Genomic DNA, 25,970 nt, shown 5'->3' on the forward strand with positions numbered 1-25,970 from the left:
TTAAGTCAAGACTGCTAGAGAAGCATACTTCTGAAAGGAGAGGTGGATGTCAGTTACAGAAAATGCTAGAGAAAGCACTCTGCAAAGTGATAGAGGGTGTAGGAGGGTTTGCAGAGGGTTGAGTGGAAGCTAGTTGTGTGATAATGAACCAGGAGTATGAAGTGTAAGACATTTGGGGGATGAGGAGAAAGGGTTCATGACTAAGTGGGTCTGCAGTTTTTATTTTTTTAAAAATTTTTTTTTTAATTTATTTATTTATTTTTTCAGTGGGTTTTGTCATACATTGACATGAATCAGCAATAGATTTACACGTATTCCCCATCCCGATCCCCCCTCCCCCCTCCCTCTCCACCCAATTCCTCTGGGTCTTCCCAGTGCACCAGGTTCGAGCACTTGTCTCATGCATCCCACCTGGGCTGGTGACCTGTTTCACCATAGATAATATACATGCTGTTCTTTCGCAACATCCCACCCTCACCTTCTCCCACAGAGTTCAAAAGTCTGTTCTGTACTTCTGTGTCTCTTTTTCTGTTTTGCATATAGGGTTTTTTAAATTATCTAGTATTTCCAAATTCTTCCAGGAATTATAGGAATAGAGATACAGAATTAAGCCAAGACTTTCACCTTTGTGGGGCATAAGTGCCCCCCAAAACCCAGGATGCATCAGACACAATTGTCACAGACCCTGATAGTGTGTGCTGAGGCTTGAAGAAGGTGTTAAATTTGGTGTTGACTGCTCTGCCTTCAGTAAGATCATCAGAAGTATGTGCAGGAAGAACTGTGGTGAGCATTAGTTCTGTATGATCACAGGTCATCTTGACTAGCTAGAAACCAAGCTGCAGCTGTATCAAATGTCATAGAAACTTGTACAGAAGCACAGACCTCTCGAGGAAAAATGATCTGTTATCCAAAATCTAACAAATGAAAGAGACTCTTAAGTGAGAATGTAAGAAGTAATCTGTCTGTCCAGAAGCATTTCCTATTTCACAGCAATGACTAAATCCCTAAAACAGGGATTAGCTAGAATAGTGAGAGTAAGAGTTTGACAGCAGTCCTGGTGAAGAATCTAGAGAGAAGGGAAGGAAATTTAAATACAGTTTTTATATTTGTTTTCTGATTAGTTCCATTTCAGTTTTTTCCACTTTTTTTTCCCTTGGGTTTGGGAGGTTGGCTGGGCAGGAAGAAATCTGAGAGTGTGAGAAATTGTTAGTCATACACTTCAGCTCATCTGTTTGTCCATAGTTTCTCTCTTGATTAATTGATTGACTAATTGGTTTTCTCCTTCAGCCCTGATTCCCTATGGTTTCTCCACTTCCCCCCCACGTGTCTTTGCTGTATGTAATAAATACATAATTATGTTTAAGATTATATTTAAATATATAAGAAATATTAATTTTTCTTCAGTTTGTCAGGAAGAAGATCTATTATATTTTTATTTTGCATAAAAGAAATTTAGGACATTATGCGAACTTTTTCTTTTTTATAAAGGAAAGCAAAACAAGGAAAAGAAAACTTATGGAAAGAAAATCTTAGAAAGGAGGAAGAAGAAAAGCAAAAACGACTCCAAGAAGAAAAATCACAGGAAAAAGTTCAAGAAGTGGAGCGGAAAGCTGAGGAGAAACAAAGTAAGGATAAGGATAAAAATAATTGGTTTGATTTTTCTGAAACAGAGTAACAAAAGCAACAAGAAAAAAAGATTCTAATGAGGCAAAAAGAAGAAGAAGAAAATTTAAATGGATGCTAATTCTTTTTCTAAATTAAACTTGGATGAGAAGATGTAGTCTTACTAAAACAGATTGAGGGTAGAAATCTTAAAATGACACAAAGAAAAGAAAGTAGTCATCACTACCAATGCATAAACCTGGACACAGTGTTTATAATTGAAGTAATTTAAAATACTTTATTTCATTAGTGTAGCTAAACTGTTTATTTTAATGAAGTAACAGTAAACTGTTCTTTGCACAGTGAAATTTTCTCAGATGATAAAAGGTTGTTTTTGGTACCCCTCCCCAGTGTATTTCTAAAATATTAACAGTTTAAGTATTATTGTATCTTTTCTGGATACACATATTTTTGAATCCTTAATAATGATACAGTGTATTAAAAATTTTATAAGTTAAAGCATTTATTCTACAAATGAACAAAGTAAAATATCTTTAATCTAGTAAGTCTAGTATACTTGTGAGCCCTTCTGCTGTTTTTGTTTTTAGAACCATGCTGATGAATCTGTAATTAACCCTGTTTATACTGGCTTACTTCCTCATCTGTGACCTCCCTTTTGTGCTCATCTTCCCTGTGATTCTGACCTCCACAGATCAAATTAAGCCTCTTGCAGCTTAGTCTCCCTCCACCTGGCACATCTCAGTCACCAGCCCTCACCTTCCCTTATCCACGCGTGTGACACATCCTGCCAGTCGTCTCCTTGTTTTACTGCCTCCTGCTTAGGACAGTTATCCTTGTTTGTTTTTTATATTGATTCTGTGACTGTTAAAAATACTTAAATCCAACAAGCCTATATCAAATGGATTATCATTATACTGTTTGATGCTCAGTTTGTTTGTTTTTTTTCTTTTTGAGCTCTTCATTGAGTCATAGCAAAGATGTGTCTCTGTGAAAGAAGTGAATAATAATAATCTTCTCTTTAGGTGAGCCAGCTGGTACTTTGGTGAATTACAGAGCGTTATATCGCTTTGAAGCAAGGAACCATGATGAAATGAGTTTTAATTCTGGGGATATAATACAGGTTGGAAACTAAGTCTTTTTTTTTTTCTCATGAATAAGCTGAGTGCACTGTACTATTTTACTTTCAATAATAATATTGAGTATACTATTATGGGGCTTCCCTGGTGGCTCAGATGGTAAAGAATTATACAATAATTTACAATTTTAAAAATACATCTTTAGCGTTACCTCATTTGGTTCTTAAGATATACTACAGATCTGCAGAGGACATTACAGGTAAGGAAGACTTACACAAGCTGTAATCCTCAGCGGCACACTGCCAGCGGGGAGTGAGAGTACATGTCTTTGCATTTCTAAACCCAGTGTTCTTTTCACTAGGCCCTGCTGCTTTATGCCATGAAAAGTGACACTGATTTTGTTTTAATAAATTATCAATGACATTTGGGAGAGCTAGTTATTTTCTGACAACCATTAAAAGAGTTGAAGGAGTTAGGTTCTGTAGTTCTAACTAGATGCAGAAGAAAAAGGATTTTATTGTATAATCACAAGCCATGTAAAATGGATGAATAGGAGAAGATGCAGGGAATAGCATTGATTGAGCTATTGTGATACATTAGGAAGAATGCAGGCTGTAGAAGCATGGTGACTTGGACTTCAGTTTTCTTCTTAGGAAATAAAAGTTATATTACCCAGATACCTAGCCAGTGTCTGTTTTCTTTTTTTAACCTGCGTTTTCACCAGTTTGGTGTATTTTATCAGTTGAGTAGCAAAAGCCGAATGGTACCTGGACTAGGGTTTACAAAAACCAGCTCTTCAGATGCTCAGTATCCTCCCCAGCTGCACACTGCTTCTGTTGCCCTTGCCACGGTGGCCGTGCGTAGCTGCTTAGCTGAGGGAGGTCCGTTACATAGGCAGCTGAGTCCCGTCTCCTGGCCCTGCCATTCCTCCTTGTCTGGTTGGTGGTGACGAGGCAGTGTCCAAGAATGAAGAAATATAGCCTGTCTGGGCATGTCCAGCCAAGAGCCTACTTATATTTTTGATTAAATCTTTTGTTTCAGCAAATTCTTGTTGGAGGCTATACTAGGCTAGGGATATAGTAAACAATTCACAGTCTCTGAATAAGTTTATAGTTTATTGAGAAAGATAGACATCCCAAGGAAGTAGAAGAAGGGTGTGGACTGCTGTCCCCTCTAGAACAGACCTTTCCCACAGTCAGAGAGCCAGTCTGGTGGTGGTGACAGCAGGAACATGAAGTTAGCTGGAGTTTCTTGAGTGCTTATGTTCTCTGCTGAATACTTGATGTAAAGAATGTCGTGAGTTACTGTCAGATATCTGATTTGGAGGCTTCCCAGGTAGCACTAGTGATAAAGAACCTGCCTGCCAATGCAAGAGATGCAAGAGATGCAGGTTCAAGCCCTGGGTTGGGAAGATCCCCTGGAGGAGGGCGTGGTAACCCACTCCAGTATTCTCACTGGAGAATCTCCATGGACAGAGGAGCCAGGTGGGCTACAGTCCATAGGGGTACAAAGAGTTGGACATGACTGGAACAGCTTAACATGCATGCACACACCTGATTTGGACAGCTTAGTTAATAATGGTGTTCATTCACTAAGAGAGGAAGATTAGAAGGAGGAAATTTAAGTGGGAATTATAATGAGTTTAGTTTGGGATGAGTTTCAGATTTCTGGGCAGCAGTTACATATCCAGAGGTATCTAGCGAGATTGCTGGCAAAGGTCAGAGGGGGCCAGTTTGGATGTCATCAGTGTGTTGTGATGGTCATTGAAGACATGACTGTGGCAGAGCTCCCCTAAGGGGAATAAGAAAGGGGGAAGATGGCTTACGGTGCACTCTCTGGGAAGCATGGACACTGAGGGGAGCTGGAGAAGAATGACGAGAGGAAGAAACAGAACAGAGTTTAGCGTCAGGGAAGTTTGAGAGGAGTGGCCCACATGTAAAACCAGACAGTGCTTTAAAAAATAACCATTGTGTTAGCAGCAGCAGTTACTATTAACCTGGAGGAGAAGAGTGTTAGTTGAGTGGAGTAGTGGAGGAAGAAGCCAGATTTCTGTGAGTTGAGGAACAGTTGGAGGGGAGAAAGGAGGAGACAGTGAATATATAAAACTCTTAAAGGAGCTTGGCTTCTGAAGGGGAAAAGGAAGTGAAGGTGGAAAATAATGACAAATGTGGATTGAGGGAAGTTGTTCTGTTTTCTTTTTTTTTTTAACTTGGCAGAAGCTTGAGCGAGTTTAATGATAGAAAGGGTCTGCAGAGAAAAACAGTTAATGATACCAGAAAGAGTAAATTACTAATAGAGGGAGATTTTTTTTTCCAATTAAGCTATAATTTACATTTAGTAAAGTACACAGCCATCAGTGAATAGCTCCAATAATTTATACACATATGTAAATCTTTGAAGGGGCTTCCCAGGTGGCTCAGTGGTAAAAGAATCCACCTGCCAATGCAGGAGATATGAGTTAGTCCCTGGGTCAGGAAGAGCCCCTGGAGGAGGAAATGGCCACCCACTTCAGTATTCTTGCCTAGGAAACCCCATGGACAGAGGAGCCTGGTGGTCTGCAGCCCATGGGGTTGCAAAAGAGACACGACTTCACAAGTAAAACGACGACAACATAAATCATTGAAGCCACAGTTCAGGTCAACACACAGAACACAGAGCACTCAGGAAGGCATCTCAGGCCTCCCTGTCAGACCTCACTGTTCTGACCAATGGATGGAGATGAGAAAGATTCTTGACAATGTGGAGGGCTTGGGATCTAGAGCCCAGGAAGAGGGAGAGGTGGAAGGACTGGGTACATTTTCCTTTGTGGTTGGAGGGCTGGATGAAAGAGTGGATGGGATCATAAATTTTGCTGAAGTAGAGGTGAGGTCAAATCTGAGGGCTTCTGTATTGTTGGTACGATAGGAGGCAAGATCTAATCAACTTAATTTGAGAAAGTGGCAGAGGAGGTTTGAGAGAAAGTGCAATAAATTAGAAATTCCTCTGAACCCTGGCAACATTTTTCATCACAACCTATGTTTCTAGTCTTATCTGTTAATGCTGTTTTTGAAGTAATAGTTTCTCTAGGCCTGTGAGAATTTATGTAAAATTTCCTAGCTTAGGTCTCTATGTAAACTGCCAACTAGAAATCAATTATAATCATAAATGACAAGTATGAAATTGATTAAAATTGACCCCTTACAAAGCAAATCTGGCCTAACTCTGAAGAATAAATGAATGGGCATTTTCTTTTTCATAAGGTTGAAAATATTAGGAAACAATATTAAAGAAATTATGCTTTTAAAAGTTTGTAAGAAAAAGAGGAAGTAATTCCTCACCTTGAGACCAAATATTTAAATCAGGTTTAGGTTGCATAATTCCTGGGGTTTGTTGTTCTTGCCTTCATGGAGATTCTACTGGTCTTTGTGAACTGTTTTTGTGTATTAACTTGGATAAAATTAAAAATTTAAGTTTAAAAGGGCACCTTGTCAATTGTTAGAGGTAGTAACCTATTGTAGAAAATGCTTTAGCTATGTAGTTAGATGGACTTGATTCTGAAAATTAGGCTGCTGGACAGTGTTCTGCATCTCTTCTCTTTGCAAATATGTGGCTTTCCAACCACTGATAATTCTTCTTTTTGTTTCCATAGGTTGACGAAAAAACTGTAGGAGAACCTGGTTGGCTTTATGGTAGTTTTCAAGGAAATTTTGGCTGGTTTCCATGCAATTATGTAGAAAAAGTGACATCAAGTGAAAAATCTGTGTCTCCTAAGAAGGCCTTACTTCCTCCTACAGTATCTGCTACCTCAACTTCTGAGTAAGTTTTTAGCTAATAACGGAATTTATATGTCGCTGCACATGTTTGAATCCCTAATATGTATTTCTGTCAACCTGATATTTAATCATATTGTAATATGCACTGGACTCTGTCAGAGTACCTTTTGTTCCAAATTTAATACTGAAGTTTACTAAGTAAAAACATAGGTCATGATTTTTTTTTAATAATTTGTGTTTAAGCACAATGTATATTATATATGAGTAGATAAATTGGTAGTACTTCATTAAGTATACTTATATCATATTGTTATATTTATAGGTCACTTTCTTCAAACCAACCAGCATCTGTGACCGATTATCAAAATGTATCTTTTTCAAACCTGAGTGTTAACACATCATGGCAAAAAAAATCAGCTTTCACTCGCACTGTGTCCCCTGTGTCTGTATCACCGATTCATGGACAGGTTTGTATGTTTCATTTTTGTGTGTTTTATTCTTTGACATTGCTCCTGGTTCATGTAAAATAGAATGAAGATTTTTGCACAAAGCCTTCATTGATTCATTTACCAGTTTGTAACATTTAGTTTAGGTTCTTAACCATTCATATGTGATACAAAGTTGAAGAAATTATTAGGGGTTTCTCAACAATTTATTCTCTTAGTAACAAATTGCTACCAGCTAAGGTTTCTAAACTCAAAATATCATCTTTACAAATTTGATTATATTCTTAATTTGTAGTTATTATAAGAAGAGCTGTGGGCTTGGAGGTTTTTTGTTTGTTTGTGTTTTCCTTAAATAAGTCATTGTGTGAGAACTGTATTATATGTGTATTTAGCCTCTGGTTTAGATGTAACCAAGATGCAAGCATTGTTACATTGCTGGTGGTTTAGTCACTAAGTCATGTCAGACTCTTGCAACCCCATGGACGCCTGCCAGGCTCCTCTATCCATGGGATTCTTCAGGCAAGAATACTGGAGTGGGTTGCCATTTCCTTCTCCAGGGAATCTTCCCGACCAAGGAATTGAACCCAGGTCTCCTGAATTGCAGGCAGATTCTTTACCGACTGAGCTATAAGGGAAGCCCATTGTTACATTAACATTATTAAAAAGAAATTGCAGACTTTATCAGAACAGAGTCCTGCAGATTCCAGCTTACTCAGAAAATGTTTATTGTGTGACCATAGGTCCTAGGCATTTATTCTGTGCTAGAAATTTAATGGAAGAAAATTCTGTCATTAGTGAGTCATCAGCTAATGAAGACACAAATAAATAACTGTATGAGAAGTGTTGTAATGAAGATATTTTATGAAATCCTAATGGGTATACAGAAGAGAGAGCATTTCAGTTCAACCAGTGGGAATCAGAGCAGCCTTCACAATGGTTAAGGCATTTCAGTAGAACCCTCAAAAATGAGCAAGCCTTTAACAAACAGAAGGAAAGTTATTCATGTGAAAGAACAGTTGGGGGAAAGTCAGTGAGGTATGTTAGCACAGGAGTTTATAGGAAACAAGAATTGTTTATAGTGTGGCTATATTACCAGATTCATAAAGAAAGAGTTAAAATGTAGTTGGAGAGAGAGGTTGAGATTTATTTGTGAAGCATTTAATGCCATGCTAAGCAGCTGGCAGTGGAAAGTCCATGTGAACGTCGCTCAGTCGTGTCTGACTGTTTGCAACCCCATGGTCTATAGCTTGCCAGGCTCCTCTGTCCATGGAATTCTCCAGGCCAGAATACTGGAGTGGGTAGCCGTTCCCTTCTCCAAGAGATCTTCCCAACCCAGGGATCAAACCCGGGTCTCCCACATTGCAGGCGGATTCTTTACCACGTGAGCCACCAGTGGAAAGCACATGAAGGTTTTCAAAAGGAGAGCTGAGTTGTGTATTTTAGAGAGAGAACTCCGGCAGTCATATAGAGGCCAGACTGGGAGAAGGTAGCACAGGGAGGAGACCGCCAAAGGGAGGATATCACAGTAGTAACAGGTGACGCTGTGAACCAGTGTCACAGAGGTGAAAATATACAGAAGCAGAGAGGGACTGAAAAAAGTATTAGTTAACCAAAATTTGGCAATCCTTTGCATGTGAACAATGAGGAAGAAGTTGAAGTTAAAGATACCTCTTCAGGGTCTTTAGCTCAGGTGACTGAGGGGATGGTGGTATCATTGTGCAGTGCAGGAGGAATGGGTTTGGTGAGTTCTAAAAGTGATTACATTTCAGATGTATAACTTAGGTATTTGTATACCTAAGCATGAGGGCCAGGCCCAGCAGGCAGCTTGATTTACAAGTCTAGAGGTCAAAAGATAAAGTTACAGTTAAAATATAGATTTGAGGGCTTCCCTGGTAGCTCAGTGGTAATGAATACACCTGCTAGACACGAGTTTGATCCCTGACCCAGGAAGATCCCACAGGCCACAGAGCAGCTAAGCCTGTGCACCACAACTACGAGCCTGTGCTCTTAAGCCCAGGAGCCTCACCTGCTGAACCCACGCAGCCTAGGACCTGTGCTCCACAACAGGAGAAGCCGCTGCAACAAGAAGCCTGAGCACCACAACTGGAGAGGAGCCCCCACTCCCTGCAGCTAGAGAAAAGCCTGCGCAGCAGCAAAGACCCTGCCCAGCCAGAAATAAAATAAATAAATAAAAGCATATAATTTTTAAAAGATACAGATTTGAGAAGTCCTAGGCATAAATAAAATTTTAAGAGAAATCACATGAAACAGGAAGAAAAAGAGGCTGGACCAAAGAGGAGCTCTCAGTCACCAGATGGTGAGCTTCAGGAAACTGGAGGGGTTTCAGTGATGTCACCACCAATCAGAGATCAGGGAAAGTAAGGGTTTGAAGAAGCTTTTGGCTCTGACGTTATCAGTGACCTTGTCAAGAAGTTCAGTATTACAGCAGTTGCAGAACCTAAGTTAGAATGGACTGAGGGGTGAAATTGGAAAGCAAGTGCAAGACTTCTGTTTCTTTAAGGAAGTTAGAAGTAGAATTAAGGAGAGAAGTGAAGAAATTAAAGATTCAAAAGAGAGAATTCACAACGTTACAAATATTTTTAGAAAATGAGAAGACACGGTAGAAAGTTTAGAGCCCAGGTAGAGGGGTTAGCCTTATCAACAAAACAGAAACCCACCTTCCTCTGAGAGAAAAGAAAGGAGAAATAAGAATATGCAGAGGTTATGAGACAGAAAACAAAAGTGGAGGAAGGTTGAGCACAGCTGCATCTCCATTCCTAGTGGAATAAACAGAATCCATTGCAATGAGGAGACTTGGAAGTGAGGAGAGAAAGGGTTTCCCTTTTCATTTGTTATGTGATACATACTTAGTGGGTCTGTGAGTACGCGTCTTCAGTACCCAGGGTTTGCCTTCCATACCTATGGTGCAATGCCAAGGTGTTTCCCTGAATGGTAAGTGTTGGGTCTTTAAATTCATAGAAGGCTATTCAGATGGTTGTCTGTCATATATAATTTTAAATCAGTTAGTAGATAATGATTATCTTAAATCATCATTGATAATAACTCACCACCATACTAAACCAGTCTCCTGTTTGAGCAGTAAGTATGTTATATCCTGGGAATCAGAAATCACAATTGTCATTGTTTTCTGTTTGTTTTTAATTTTGTGGTTTTGTATTCACAGGGACAGGTTGTAGAAAACCTGAAAGCACAGGCCCTTTGTTCTTGGACTGCAAAGAAAGAAAACCACTTGAACTTCTCAAAACATGATATTATTACTGTCTTGGAGCAGCAAGAAAATTGGTGGTTTGGGGAGGTTCATGGAGGAAGAGGATGGTTTCCGAAATCTTACGTCAAAATCATCCCTGGGAGTGAAGTTAAGCGGGAAGAGTAAGCACTTAGTTTTGTGTGTTGACATGAGATGTCGATGTTGCCAGTTTCACTGATGAGTCAGCCACAGTACAACTGGCTGTGCAGGAAAATTAGAAGTTTAAACTTAAGTGTGAATATCAGAATGGTAATTCCTAGAGTGGAAAAAAATCATACCTAAGGTATTTGTACCAGTTTTAGAATATCTTTTATTCTAGTTATTTCAGATTCCTAGAGTTTTCAAAGTGCTTAAAATTTTAGATTGGTTGCTTTTTTTATACTAGCAGGTCAGTTAGGTTATTTTTCATTTCCTTTGGAGCTTTCTCCCTTGTTGTTTACTGTAAACTGTCAATATTTAGATAAATCTTTACTGCGGGCCTCGCCTCTGCCTCTCATCTCTGGATCTCCAGAGTTCCTTTGCAGGTCACCTTTCTTGGTGCTCATGCACACTGTGTTGTAGCTGTTTCCCTTCTTACCTATATTCCTTATTAGGTCATAAGCTCCAGGAGGTGGGATTCACGTCTTTTTTGTTCATTTTTTAGGTTTTTGATACCTAGTGTGATCTTAATGCCTAGTAGCTGCTCAATCATACTTGCTTAGTGAAGAGAGGAGCTAATGAAAGAACACACGAATGAAACTTTTGCATGAACAAAAAACAAAACCAGATGGGGTCTCTGGTCTTTATTTCCCAGTCAGTAGGGGAGTCAGGTCATCAAACATCTTTACTGCCAAGAACTAAGTACTGTAATGTAGCTGTGGGTAATTATCACTTGTGTTTTATGTGGAAGTTGGTCTAAATAGAAAAGCAAGATAATTTATTGAAAAGGAATGGGGTCATTGGAAATTAAGATCCTTGAGTTCTGATTCTACTATTTTTGCCAGACTGTATGGGGTAAGCCTTCTTGGTCTCAAGTTTTTTCATTAATTGAATGAAAATAACTGAAAAATCTTTAAAAATTCTTTCACTGCTAAAGTTCTGTACATTAAGTTTTAGTTCAAATGTCAGAAGACATTTACTTTTCAGACTGACATGGAATTCTAGAGTGTGTGATGGTAACAATAGCAACAGTAATAGCTGATGTATGTGCTGGCACTGTGCTAGACCCTTTATGGTAATTATCTTATTTAAACTCCATAACATTTTACAGAGAAGGAACACATAAACACAAACAGGTTAAGTTTAAATGCTTAAAGGACATTTCTAACTTTTCATTCGATTACTGATCCTTTCTAACAGATAAGGCACGCACCTTGAAAACCTGCAGTAACGGAGAATTCAGCCAGGCAGTCCATTCAGTGTGCCCATGAGTTGTAGTAAGAGTCCACTTTTAACCTGAAAACTGCTTCACTATATAGTTAGTCGCATCTTGGGGATCCCTGATATATATACAGATATCTAGTTCTTACTGCCACAGTTTTCCAGATTTTTGAGAACAGTTTCCTGAGTTAAATTGAAAATAAAAGCTATATATGTTCCCAAATCTAAAAGTAAAGTGCTATTATTTTATATATTTTTAAAATGTATTGTGCTGTAAACAAGTGGTAAAATTTATAATTGCCCTTATTTTTTTCTAACCAAAACCCAGCCCCATATGTGCTTCACCAAATAACTGCCCATTTTCCAGGGCCTAATGTCTTTTAGATTTAGAAAAGCAAAATAGCTCACATTTGAAGAACTATTTATAAATCATACTGAAATTACTTAGATTTTAAAATTTTAGTAGTTTGTAAGTAGGCAGTTTATAATCCACTAGTATTTTGTGTATGAGCGTATTTCTAGCTTGTGTACTGAGACAATATTTCAGTTAATTTTAGCCCTTAAAAGAGCACACTGCTGAAAACCTGCTGTCTTCATCAAACCATCTTCTTTATTTACGTGATGATACCTTTTTTATTGTATTATTATTGTTTTTTTATCTGTTTTGTGTGTTTATTTGGCAGACCAGAAGCTTTGTATGCATCTGTAAACAAGAAACCTACCTCTGCAGCCTGTACAGTGGGAGAAGGTGAGCTTTTGTTAATTTGTAAATTAGATGGAAGTCAAATTAGCTACTGACTAATTATATAACTGACTTCCCACAGTTGTTACTCTTAGTGCTTTTGTGTCTTCAGTGTTAAAGTGAAATTAGGAGAAACCTTGCTGCCGCTATATTTCACATGAATATTTAGGAGATAGAAAATATATGACTGAAAATACTTGACACTTTAAAAAAATCAGTACTATAAAAGTTCATATCATTTCAGTTCAGCTGCTCAGTCGTGTCCGACTCTTTGCGGCCCCATGAACTGCAGCACACCAGGCCTCTCTGTCCATCACCAACTCCAGGAGTTTACCCAAACTCATGTCCTTTGAGTTGGTGACGCCATCCAACCACCTCATCCTCTGTTGTCCCCTTCTCCTCCTGCCTTCAATCTTTCCCAACATTAGGGTCTTTTCAAACGAGTCAGCTCCCAGTAGCATATTGGGCACCTACCGACCTGGGAAGTTCATCTTTCAGTGTCCTATCTTTTTGCCTTTTCATACTGTTCATGGGGTTCTCAAGGCAAGAATACTGAAGTGGTTTGCCATTCCCTTCTCCAGTGGACCACATTCTGTCAGACCTCTCCACCATGACTTCAATAAATGAATAAATAAGCATTGCAGTGAGATAGCATGAAATTTTTTGTTTTCCTTTTATTATATATTATAGATGTTTAAAATACAAGGAAATTTTAGTATATTTAGTTATGAATTGCCTTTTTTTTAGCCACACTGTGCAGCTTGTGGGATTTTTAGTTCCCTGACCAAGGATTGAACCCAGGCCCTTGGCAGTGAGAGCATGGAGTCCTAACAACTGGCCCACCAGGGAGTTCACTGAATTGCATTTTAATTACAGTATGCCACATAAATCATTAAGTAGGATTTGAAATCAAGATACACTTTAATCATAAATATTACAACGAAATTTTTGTTGCCCCTTGGGTTGTTTGACTATCTTAATTTTGAAAATGTGTTGAAAAATGTCTACCCTTATTTCAGACAGTGTTTTTATGTAATAGTTATATAGATTTATAAATTAATTGTATATATCCATTGTAAAACTAGTTGAATAGTTTACATTTTGTTTATATTGTTCAAGAAAATCAGTTTAATAGTAAGTTAAATAGTTTATTCATTATCTACTAGAGATTCTATGCTAGAGCCTAGAATTATTCATCATATACAAGGATGAATAAAACACAGTTTCCTAGGTACTAACAGTAGAATGGGAAGGATAGGCATATAATTGTAATAAATGCTGTAACAAATGAATGAAAACACAATTTTGAGTAGGACCTATGAATCCACAGAGGTGGCCACATTGAATCATCTTAAACAATGAGTAGTATCTTGCTTAGTGATGAAGAAAGAGAAGGCTTGGTGGACAGAGGGAAAGGCGTGAGCCAAGGCTCAGCTGTGAAAGGTTAGGAAACTTAAGTTACCAGCAAGCCTAGAGCCAGAGGTTTACTGTGGAATAAAGGCAGTGGAATGATGCTAGGAAAGTGGTGAGGAACATTTTGGAAAGAACCTGGCTTGTTACAACATACCTTAACCTTGTGGTCAATTTTTGTTTTATTGAGTCAGCTAAATTGAATAGTATGGGAATGTGGATAGTAAATAGTTTTTGTATGATGGTTCTGGTCATCTTCAGTTTATGATCTGCAGATCAAATTTCATGTCAACAAAAATAAATACATATAAAAACTTACATAGTTCCCTTAAGGTTATTCATTAACAAATATTTATGGAGCGTCTATTCCATGCCAAGCACCGTGCTAGGAGCTGGACCATTGTGATGGAAACTGGACTCTCATACTGACGTTAGGTGAAGAGTTGGCATTTGCATAACTGTATATAAAAGAATTAAAGAGAAAAGAATTAAACTATATGTAAGAAGATTAAAAAAACTTTTCATGTCTTGACCCTGTAGAGATACTGATATGTATTTGTAGCTTTGGGGTTATTCTCTGTGACATGATGATGATGATGATACAGTGGGAAAAAAGAAACCTGTGATAAAGCTTTCCATCCATTCTAAGTCGCTTCAGTTGTGTCTGACTCTTAGATCCCATGGACTGTAGCCCACCAGCCTCCTCTGCCCATGTCATTCTCCAGGCAAGAATACTGGAGTAGGTTGCAGTTTCCTTCTCCAGGAATCTTCCTGATCAAGGGATCGAACCTGTGTCTCTTACAATTCCTGCACTGGCAGGCGGTTTCTTTACCACTAGCACCACCTGGGGAGCCCCAGACTTTTTCTAGTAATTATTAAGTAATTACTTCATTCTACTTTCCGCCTTAACATCTCTTTACATTAGGTTTCCTTAAGTCACAAAGTCTTTTACCACAAATTTACTCAAAATCCTGGAAATTAACACTTTTTTTTTTTTTACTTCCATAATCTTATGACCAAAATTAGTTTCTTTTTTCTTTATTCCCTACAGAGTATATTGCACTTTATGCATATTCAAGTGTAGAACCTGGAGATTTGACTTTCACTGAAGGTGAAGAAATATTGGTGACCCAGAAAGATGGAGAATGGTGGACAGGAAGTATTGGAGACAGAACTGGAATTTTTCCGTCAAATTATGTCAAACCAAAAGATCAGGAGGTAGAGTTCCTTTGGTATAGAAACAGAATCAGTCCTGTTGCTCAAGCTCATGTTTATAAAGGAGGCTTACATGTGGTTTTGGTCGGGCTGCTTTGGTTACAAGGAGACCATTTAAGGTAACTCCAATAAAATATAGTTTATTACAGAGATCCTGTTAGATAAAGGAGAAATGATCTTATGAAATTCCAAGAACAAGAGCCATAGATAGAGCCAGGCCTCATGGTAACTGAAGTTAGGGAATGGTTTGGATTCAGGGAGGCTTAAAAGGAATCTGTAAATCTTTAAGGCTCTGACGTTATTATGACCCAGCCCACACTTGGAGTTCCTGCTGCCTTTCTCCCACCACTAGCAGCGGTTCTCAGACTTTTTGATTTCAGGAACTTTGCACATTCTTAAAAGTTATTGAGGACTCCAAAGTTTCTGAAAATATATGGCTTATATCTAGCAATATTTCCCATATTAGAAATTAAAACTGAAATTTTTAAAAATTTACTAATTTATTTTGAAATAACAAAATTAAACCTACTATATGATGACTTAAATAACTTGCTTTTAATGAAAAACAAATATCTACTTCTCCCTCTTCAAAAACGCTTAATGAAAAGAGTAGTGTATTCTTTTGGTTGAAGTAGTTGAAGAAAATTCAACCTCACACAGATATGAGAGATAACAAAAGTATTTTAATAACATGTTCAGATATCTGTGGATGTTCTTCTTTAACACTGCTGTACCAAAACTTGACAAGTACTAGATTTTTGTAGATTATTTGCAATGCAGAATCCGAAGCCAAATCAGTGAACATTCCTTATTGTTAACATTAAAATTCATCAGTCTGTTTTTTTTTTCCATTTATTTTTATTAGTTGGAGGCTAATTACTTTACAATATTGTAGTGGTTTTTGCCATACATTAACATGAATCAGCCATCATCAGTCTGTTTTGTATACTGAGTGTAATAACATCATTCATTGGTTATTTGGGAAATACTAAATCACTGAGTTATGCAAATATTCCCTATATTGCTACATTTCATTATATAATTTTTTTTCATTATATAATATTTTAAAAATTACGTTTATGGCTTAAAGACTTAAACATAAGATGACACCATAAAACACCTAGAAGAGATCACAGGCAAAACATTCTCTGATGTAAATCATACCACTGTTTTCTTCAGTCGGTCTCCAAGGGCAATAAAAATAAAAACAAAAAATAAACAAATGGGACCTAATCAAACTTACAAGCTTTTGTATAGTAAAGGAAACCATAAACAAAATGAAAAGACAACCTACAGAATGGGAGAAAATATTTGCAAATGATGCAACTGACAAGGGCTTAATTTCCAAAATACGCAAACAGCTCATACAACTCAACACCACCAAAAAAAAACCCAATCGAAAAATGGGGAGAAGCCTTAAATAGACATTTCTCCATAGAAGAAATACAGATGACCAGTAGGCACATGAAAAACTGCTCAACATTACTACTTACTAGAGAAATGCGAATTCAAAAGTACAATGAAGTACCATCTGACAGAATGGCCATCATTAAAATGTCTACAAATAACAATTCCTAAAAATAAGAAATGTGATTGGCCCAACTTATCCTGTAAAGTCAAACAGGTGATAGTTGCTGGTATGCATTCTTTGTTCTTAGGTCAGGTTCAGGTGGAACATGACAAAAAATTAAAAATAAAAGCACTACCTTGTATGTAGCAGGAGCAAAACTCACATATGCCTTAACATACCCAGAGCACATGTGTTATATGTGGTGGGCATTGATTCTAACCCCCTAATGATAAAATGTATTTGTGTTAACATTTAATATTCAGAAAAAATTCAGAAAACGAGCTGTTCCTGTTGAGTTGCCAACATCAGCTACTTATATATAATGTATTCTGTCAGAATCAGATCTCCCTGTAAGTATTGGATTCTTAACTTATTTGATCAGTATAAGGTTAATCATTATTTTGCTCTTACTCTAAAGAAACAAGGACCCTGGGAATTAGAAATCTCTAGTTCCTAATAGCCTGTGTACTTTTAACCCTGGATTGTTGAAAAATGATAAAACTGTATCTTTTCCCTTATAGGGTTTTGGGAGTGCTAGCAAATCTGGAACATCAAACAAGAAACCTGGTATGTATCATGATGAAGCTGACAAACTACTAAGGTGTTTAATAGTCTTGAATTCATAGTCCCTTGTTTTTCTTCTTTTCAGAGATTGCTCAAGTAACGTCAGCATATGTGGCTTCTGGTTCTGAACAGCTTAGCCTCGCACCAGGACAGTTAATACTAATTCTAAAGAAAAACACAAGTGGGTGGTGGCAAGGGGAATTACAGGTAATAACTTTTAAATAACATTTGTTAATTTTATTATTAATGCCTGCTCATTAAAAAAATAAGATTAACAAAAATTTAATTTGTCTTATTTGACTAATTGATAAATAATAGTTAGTTTGAATGATTATTAACAAAGCTCCAAGAGGTATTTACTTACTAGGAGAACATTAGAAAAGTCTTTTTAAGTTTATAAATATTATTTGTGTGAAGTATGCAGAGAACTTTGAGACTGAACAATCTCTAAATAGACTTCTACAAATAGTGTTGAGATGCGTATTGAATCTTCCAGTTGTTTAATATTGACCTCAAAGGCCAATGCAGAATTCAAGTGTTCTCAAGACACCCTCCCTCCTAACACAGATTGTAAGTTTGGAGGGCCCCGAGACCACTCCCAGATTCAGTAATTTCCCATAAAAACTCAGGACTCACTGAAAGCTGTTATGGTTACGATTTATTACAACAAAAGGATTTAGATTAAAATTAGCCAAGGGAAGAGATGTATGGGTCAGAGTTCAGGAGGGTTCCTAACACAGAGATTCCCGTTGTTCTCTCCCCATGGAGTCATGGGCAGCATTAAATCTCCTGGCAGCGGTACACATGGAGTATTGCCAAGCAGCAGCTCACTTGAGCCTTGGTTTCCAATGTGTTTATTGAAACTCCATCAAGTAGACACAGTTGTTGTGCACATGGCTGAACTCAGTCTCCAGTCCCTCCAGAGGTTGAGTTCATATTATGACCCAAAGGGTCCACCATAAATCACATCATTAGGCTCTCCCGCATGGTTAAGGCCCCCACATAAACTGAGACACTCTTTTAACAGTCAAGACATTTCAAAGGTTTAGAGATTACCTTCCAGGAGCCATAGGCAAAGGCCAGGCCTCCCTTTGGGCAAGGTTAAATTCTTTACTACACAGTTTGGATTTTCTCATTTTCAGTTTATGTCTCAACGATTGTCTTTAGTCTCATCTTTTGTGTTCTTTTTACTAATTTTAGGCCAGAGGGAAAAAGCGACAGAAAGGATGGTTCCCTGCCAGCCATGTTAAACTTTTGGGTCCAAGCAGTGAAAGAACTACACCTGCCTTTCATCCTGGTATGGAAATGGGTTAGCTTGTGTTTCGTCTTAGGAAGTTTTGTTTTTTTTTTAACTCAGCATTTCTTAGATTAGCCAATTGAAAAATATTTTAAAATTTGTTCTTTCTTTACCTCTGTGAGAACTTCCTTTCTAAAAAGTTCTGTTAGAAACAGCCAGCTGTTCAGTGATGCTTGAACTACATCACTCCTTGAAGTTGTTTAATTGCTCACCATCATACTTCAAAGCAGTCGCTTGGATTTCCAAACTACATTTGGAAAATTCTTGCTTTTGTGAAACAGGGAATAGAGGAAGGAGGGTGGGAGAGAACAGCTAAAGGGAAATCTTGGCAGAATTTTAAGGTATGATGCTAGTAGGAAGAATTACTCAATTTAACTTGTTACTTTGTTGTTCTTTCTCTGGTAGTGTGTCAGGTGATCGCCATGTATGACTACACAGCAAACAACGAGGATGAGCTCAGCTTCTCCAAGGGACAGCTTATTAATGTTTTAAACAAAGATGATCCTGACTGGTGGCAAGGAGAAATCAGTGGGGTGACTGGTCTCTTCCCTTCGAACTACGTTAAGATGACGACAGATGCAGATCCAAGTCAACAGTGTGAGTAATATCAAATTATTTACTTCTTAATAGTGCATCAGCTTTAACATACAGCACTGCATTCCTTACTTTTCTCAACCAAATCTTAAACTTAGCACTCTCAGCAAATGTATATTAATGTTTAGAGTAAGAAAATACTATAATAAGAAACTTTCACAAAATCAAAAGTTATATTGCTTTTTTTCAAATACTTTTTTCCTAGCTTCAGACCTTACTGTTAGACTTTATCTGAAAAAAAGTTCTAGTTCTTTCATGAGTTCCTTGGTATGGTAGCAGTCTATACTGCAGCTTATTTTTACACCAGTCTTTTTCAGCTTAAGAGAGAGTAGAGACTGGCTGGCAGTTGGTGTATTCACCTGTGCAGAATGACACTTTTAGTGTACAGGCGCTGTTAATTTCACAACCTTATTTATTTCCCACGTTATTACATAGCACCCAGGTTAGAAGAAAATTATAAAATTTATTTTACAAATAAAGTGCTTGCAAAAATCTCATTAGGTGATTTTTTTAAGGTAGGTAACTCATGCCACAGAGATATATGAATTAAGATCTGTTTTACTACTTTTACTGCAAGGGTCCATATCTCAGTGTATATGATTTGGTATTATGTAAAATTATCTCTTGATACCTAACCTCTTACACTGGACAGTAAATGTAGCATTAGAGAATAAACAGTACTTGGAAATATTTTTTTAGCTTCATAAAATAGAGGTCACCTTTCCTCACCCTTTTGATCTTTTTGTCCTTCTTAATAAAATACATCATGATTTGTGTTTTTATCATTCTTGTGAAATTATCTAAAAGCTTTAGCCTCTCATTTTAACTTAGCTTCTAAGAACATATAAATGGTAACCCAGTCAAAGCTGAGATGTGTTTACAATTAAATGCAAGTATTATGAATTTACTTTGTACTATATCTATCAGTTTAAATTATCAGTGCATTATTTTCACTTTAGAGCTTATAAAGATCCTTGTGATTTGGGGGAGAAGACTGTCCTTTAGATAGAGCAGCTGAATGTCCCAGTCTGGAGGTGGAGTCCAATTTTTTATGCTTTCAGTATTCCTAAAAATACCTCAAGGTTTCAGGAGAGGTAGTAAGGAAAATTATAAAACTTGGATTACCTAAATGAAAGACCATTTTTAAATTCTACTGATGGTTTGGCAGTTTTCAGGGCTTGCCAGTTTGTCTGGTTATTAAAATACCCGAGGTGTCTTTCCTGAGCCTGAGAGAGGAAGGTACTTTTCAGACCCACTAGGTCTGGAAGATCTTGGGCTAAGTGATCCTTGGAGGCATTCTAGTTTGTCAGTGCATTTGACTTTTATAGTGTCTACAATGTAAAGTGATCGTTTTCCAAATGTTTTGTTGTTATCTTGTTTTCCAATGGTGGAACATATTTTTTCCCTTTTAAGTCTTATAATAAGAAATATAAGAAAATATGAAAGTGTTCTAAAGGAAGATCAGCCAGGGATATATGAGTCAGTGAAAACTAGTTAAGTTTTAGACTACCATGTGTGTTTCTTAAGCCTTTATAAGTATTACTTTCATTTTACTAGGTAGTTAGAATATTTTTTAAAGGTTGAGAATTTTAGTAGTTCAAATTTGTTGACGTTGCATGTAATCGGTAGAATTTTTCTCACCCACTTGATTTGCTTTATGTTCATTTTATCCCTCATTTTTCTTTTTATAGGACCCAGTGTTGTCTTCCAGTGTGAAAGCACCCCAGAGACCCACTATCCAAGTTTGACTCTAGCGTGGAGACAGGGCAGGCAGCCCTGATCAAATATCTCCTACACAATTCCTTAGCTTCGTTCTCAAATGTTAGAGCCACTTGTGGTTATTTCTCTGTGTTTCTAATTTACAGTTAAAATTTATTTGTAACAAGTTAAAGGATAGTGGGTCTTTGTGTGGCTTTCCCTGCTGTTCACTCTGGCATCCTTTAGCATTTTTCTTCTTTTTTAATTTGGTAATTGTAGGTCATTAGCATGCATACTGAGTTTGCCCTTACATGGTGGGAGTTCAAACACACAAAGACCCACTATTTGCACAAACTGTTCTTGCTGGTTTGGAATGGGCTGCCATGCTTTTCTAATGTTACTGCAACATGTATATTCATTACAAAATTCAGAATTGCTTATGTTTTGCTGTTACGTTTGACCTAATCTTAATCACAGTGAGCTCTTAATTGGTTCAATATGCAATTTGTCCCCCAATAGGCACCGTTTCCTCTGTTACTTTCTGATATGCCACTATAAGTACCAATATTTAAGTTTGTTAAAAGGCCAAGAATTGAAAATATCCTTTTCTCTATTTTCTGTGTATTTTGGGGTGGGAGTGATGACACTTTGGGGGAGCTTTTCTTACTTCATAGAGGAGGGAAGTGGCCCACCCCACCCAGCCGTATGTGCAGAGCAGGGTGGGTTTTATCTGTTGCAGCTATCCCAAAATGAGCCCTGTACCGTGGGAGTCCACTGGGGTCTCTGGGCTCATGAAGATACTGCTAATGTGCTGCAGCAGGCAGTTGTTATTTCTTTACTGATTACCTAGAAATGGATTATTTTTGAGGAATGAACGGCTCCCATCATTGACTACAATATATGACACTTTCTCTGCCTTAGCAGAGCATTTATATCTATACATTTTAAAGTCAGAAATTCATGTTATCTATTTTAATGAGGTGACTCCATGTCCCAGGTCACAAAGGGGCACAGGTTGACTTTCTTCTTAATGTATTTAGTAAAGATCATAAGAAATGCTTGAAGAGTTTAAATGCCCTTGAAGCAGGCAGACAGTCTCTATCTAGCTGAGAATGAATTAGAGTGAAGGAAAGTTGTGTGGGAGCTGGCATTCCTCTGTGTCCATGAAGCTTCTTTGTGGCTACAGAACTGATTTTACCATTCAGAATTCTCTACCTAATATCTATTCTTCAACCACATTGGCAACTTTGGCATAGGACTTCACTTCTTTTCCTTGAGCCAAAAACTGCAAGGATAGTAAAACATTATTATAAATGTGAGAGTACTTAGTTGACTTTTAGTGGATAGTATTAAATCATATTTGAAAATCAATGAGAAGTTTATGCAATTTAAACTGTTTACAAACTGCAGTGCAATCTACTGTTTCTGAATGTCCAAGTATTATCAGGAAAAGTGTACATACAATCACAGAGTCTTATTTCCTCACAGAGTTCTTTAAGAAGAGTGAAATGTGTTTTTATATCTCTGAGGCATATTTTGTGCAATATTTGTGTTAATGTGCCTATACATTATGAATGAATGATTTTATTCATATGTTCCCTAAATCATAACTTTACAACACTTGAGGAAGAATCAACGGTTTAGTTAGAACTTCACAAAATTTAAATGTCTGTGTTCCGGAATACTTCACATCGTTGGGGTGTATGGTGACAGGCCTGTGTGCTCCCTGAGGCAGGGATTTCTAGTTACTAGACCACCTCAACTTTTAGCATTTGGCATCATCATGATACTTTTATAAAATATGACATTAAATGGAAAGCAATAATGTTATTTTACAGGTGGCATAACAGATTTGCCTGCAGTCACTAAAGGGTACAGTGTAAAGACTGAATCCTTGTAAATTCAGCTGATCTTCTAAATTGTACGGGTTACTTGGTCTTGCCTTTTATTTTCTGAACATGTTAGTTGGGTTCAAATTCAGGGCAGTTTAAATCCACCTTAAATCCTGAAGTTAGAAATAAGACCACTTAATTAATTACATGATATAGTATAACATTCTCTCTTTATAATTTTGAATTTGGGCTTATTTAATACACTGATAAATTATTTCAAAGGTATTTTTGTAGCTCAAATTGCTTCCCTTTTACACTGATAACTATAGATTATTAAGAATGACATTCTGGTAGAGATTAGTGTCTGTAAATCAATTTGAAAAGAATATATTCATCAGGTACTATGGACTAAGTCTTATAATGGCGTATTTAAACTGAGTGTCTGTCTGGGAATTAAATTTACTGTATTTACAGAAATACCTCTCTCTGTTTAGGTATTTTGTCATATATTTGACAGGAAGCTAAAAGTAAAGGAAGTGGTATGACATATAATAATAACTTGTCCTTTTTAAAAGAGCATGCAATCCTTTGCAATACCTCATATTCAGCCACATATTTGCTCTCTTCCTCATTCAGTATAAAAGGCAGCTTCAGTTTACTTAGAAAGCGACATTAGAAGGAGCTTATCAGGAACGTAGAATTTTAAAATGGGAGCACAACTGAGCAAATCTGAACCCTGTAGGAGGTGAAGAATCAAAATACCTTAGTGAGTGTTGATACTTTGGGTCTGAGTAAAGCTGAAAAAAAAAATAAAACACAAAATACCTGTTTATTTAAAAATTGTAGTATGTTGTAATCATTTCTACAGTATGTGATTAAACCTGATGAGTTTTTCAGCAATGAAAAAATCAGTTCTAAGACCAAAGCTGATTTTTTTAGAAAATTTGAAAATCTAAATCAATCCTACCTGTTGTATAGTTTCCTCTAAAACTTTATCCTAGGGAGTCATTTTAAAATAATACAGCTATTAAAAGAGTATAACTGCTACATTAGTGTTTTAAAATATAATATGAATTCTGATAGTTTAAAATAAAGTAGGGGAAGGGAAGGAAAAGTAGAGAAAGCAATGCCAATTCCAGTCCAAAGCTTTATTTGCCAAGTTTTCTTAGGATGAATTTTACCAAGTTATAAATTCTTGTAAATAGACTCTCTAATGGAAAGACTGAGAGACTTTTGCCTATAGTGGCATTATTGGATGCTGCTGTGATGCTACTGTAATGTAATAAATTATTAAATTGTTGCAAAGTGCTGTTTTTTTGCCTTAAATTTTTATTTTGTGCGTCTTGAAAACTATAGTATTAAAGGTATTGAGATTGTGCAAATGCTGGGCACGCTTGGCATGAGGTCATTCATTTTCATTTTTACAAAATTGTAATATAACTATGCAAGTGTGTTTATTAAAGGGACACAAACTACATTATTTGTATTGTGTATTTCTTTTGAAGCATCCTTTAAAACTTATTTTTAACTGTTTATATTCTAGTCCTGTTTGCATTTCTTTGGAATTTCTCTTTTTCCTTAACATGGTCTCTTGGTCCAGACCAGCAAGTTGTATTGTAGTACAAGGGACAAAAGAAATTTTTAAGTGGTAACAATTGAGATAGTTTGATCCAAGATAAGTGTATGTATCTCAAAAGCAAAAGAAATTTTGATTTGAAAGTACAAGAAAATATCTAGGATAATAATAGGCTACTATGTTATTTATAATTTTTACTCCAACTTTATCTCTAAAAAGATTGGAAGGAATTTACAAGTTAATACTCATTGCTAGACTAATACTCAATGTAGACTAAGACATTAGTCTTAGTAGTCTTAAATGTAGACTAAGACATTTTTAGTACAAAATAATAAGAGTCTATATTCAGTAAAAGAAATTCCACTGGATGCTTGGAGGCACCAGAGTTAAGCAGTTTTACACTTCAGTAATCAAGTTGGTGGTTTCACCTTGAGTGAAAAAAAGTGGATCAAAATCCAACCCATCTGTCAATGTATGATATAAACAGTCTCTTTCCAAAAACCTTTTTTCATCTCTGTAAAGTCTTTCAACGAACATATGTTGAGTATTTGTATAAGCGAATGCAGAGTACTAGGTCCTGAGAATGTGAAAATGAGTGTCAGATGGTCCAGGTCTCAGGTAGGACCTAACTGTAAGAGGATCAGGCATGAAAGCAGATGATTATAAAACAGCATGCTAAGCACACTGAGAGATATTTACTGGGCGCCGAGAGTGCAGGGACTTCCCAGGAGGCGCTAGTGGTAAAGAACCTGCCTGCCCCTGCAGCAGACGTCGGTTCAGTCCCTGCGTCGGGAAGATCCCTTGGAGGAGGGCATGGAAACCCACTCCAGTATTCTTGTTTGGAGAATCCCATGGACAGGAGCCTGGCGGGCTATGGTCCATAGAATTGCAAAGAGTTGACCACAACTGAAGTGACTTAGCACGCACGCACACAAGAGAGTATGGAGGAGGAATACCTAATTCATCTGTAGATTGGTGAATTAGAGAAGACTTCCTGGATAAGGCAACTGCTTGATCCATAAGATAAGTAGGAGAAAGCCAGATTGGCGGGGAGAGTGATAGAGACAAGCAGCAGCCTGGATGCAGGAGGAGAGGGGTGACTATAGCAGTTCATTATTGCTGGAGTAGAAGTGGAAAGCCAGCAAGACAAGTTGAGGCTTGAGAGCAGGCTGGGGGCTAAACCAGAGATTCCTAGCTTGGCTGCTCATTGGAATCACCACCCGGGCGCCTTTGACAAGCTATTGATGCCTGATTTAAATGGCCTGAAGTGAGGCCTAGGCATGGGGATTTTTTTAAAACTCAGATGATTCTTACGTGAAGCCAAGGTGGAGAAAAAACCATGAAGCAGCATTAAGAATAGTTTCTGAGGGAACACTGGGAGGAGTTGAGGGATTTATGGATTGTGTGGACAGGTGAAAGGGTCAGTTTGATTCTCAGGTTTGTATCTTGGTGACGGGGAGAAATGGTGCCACCAGCTACAGTAAAGAATCAGTTGGGAGAAGAAGATGAGTTTGGTTTTGACTACAAAGTACCCGTGGGACATCCAGATAGAATTGTCCAGCAGGTAATGAGATATAATTAAGATATACAGCATCTGATGTACATCAGCTGGTGGCATGAATGCATACTGATAGTTTCTGAGCCAGTGAAAGTAAATGAGGTGACCTGGGGAGACAGTCAGACCTTTGAGGGTATCAGGACTTAAGGGTTGTATAGTGAAAGGAACCCATGAAGACAAGAAACAAAGGTTCTAGGAGAATAAAGAGATTGTTATGCTGATATCACCATTTTTATAAAATAATAAAATTCTACCTGTATAACCATTGCTCATATCAGTAAAATGAAAAGAGGAAAAGTGCTATTTATTGAGTACTTATTAGTCTAGGTATTTTTCTAAGGTCCTTATTATTGTTTTCTTTTTATAGGCATGGAAATTAAAACACAGAGA

General features: G+C 37.3%; 1 protein-coding gene across 5 annotated transcripts in view; it reads left to right on the forward strand.

Annotated features, from left to right (window-relative positions):
* ITSN2 (intersectin 2) overlaps positions 1-25,970 on the forward strand; it is a 119,768-nt gene that overhangs the window by 68,022 nt on the left and 25,776 nt on the right. For 4 of the 5 annotated variants that reach the window (XM_043469203.1, XM_043469208.1, XM_043469204.1 and 1 more), the window contains 11 exons: positions 1,489-1,625; positions 2,646-2,743; positions 6,328-6,494; positions 6,774-6,918; positions 10,082-10,287; positions 12,208-12,272; positions 14,728-14,894; positions 16,983-17,028; positions 17,111-17,232; positions 18,226-18,322; positions 18,728-18,919. In XM_043469203.1, coding sequence (XP_043325138.1) covers positions 1,489-1,625; positions 2,646-2,743; positions 6,328-6,494; positions 6,774-6,918; positions 10,082-10,287; positions 12,208-12,272; positions 14,728-14,894; positions 16,983-17,028; positions 17,111-17,232; positions 18,226-18,322; positions 18,728-18,919 — 1,442 coding nt within the window. Of the gene's footprint in view, positions 1-1,488; positions 1,626-2,645; positions 2,744-6,327; positions 6,495-6,773; positions 6,919-10,081; positions 10,288-12,207; positions 12,273-14,727; positions 14,895-16,982; positions 17,029-17,110; positions 17,233-18,225; positions 18,323-18,727; positions 18,920-20,607; positions 23,924-25,970 lie in introns of those variants that run through there. The other variant, XM_043469206.1, reaches the window with a different exon arrangement.

Source organism: Cervus canadensis, chromosome 5 (genome assembly GCF_019320065.1).
Source record: "Cervus canadensis isolate Bull #8, Minnesota chromosome 5, ASM1932006v1, whole genome shotgun sequence".
Classification (NCBI taxonomy): domain Eukaryota; kingdom Metazoa; phylum Chordata; class Mammalia; order Artiodactyla; family Cervidae; genus Cervus; species Cervus canadensis.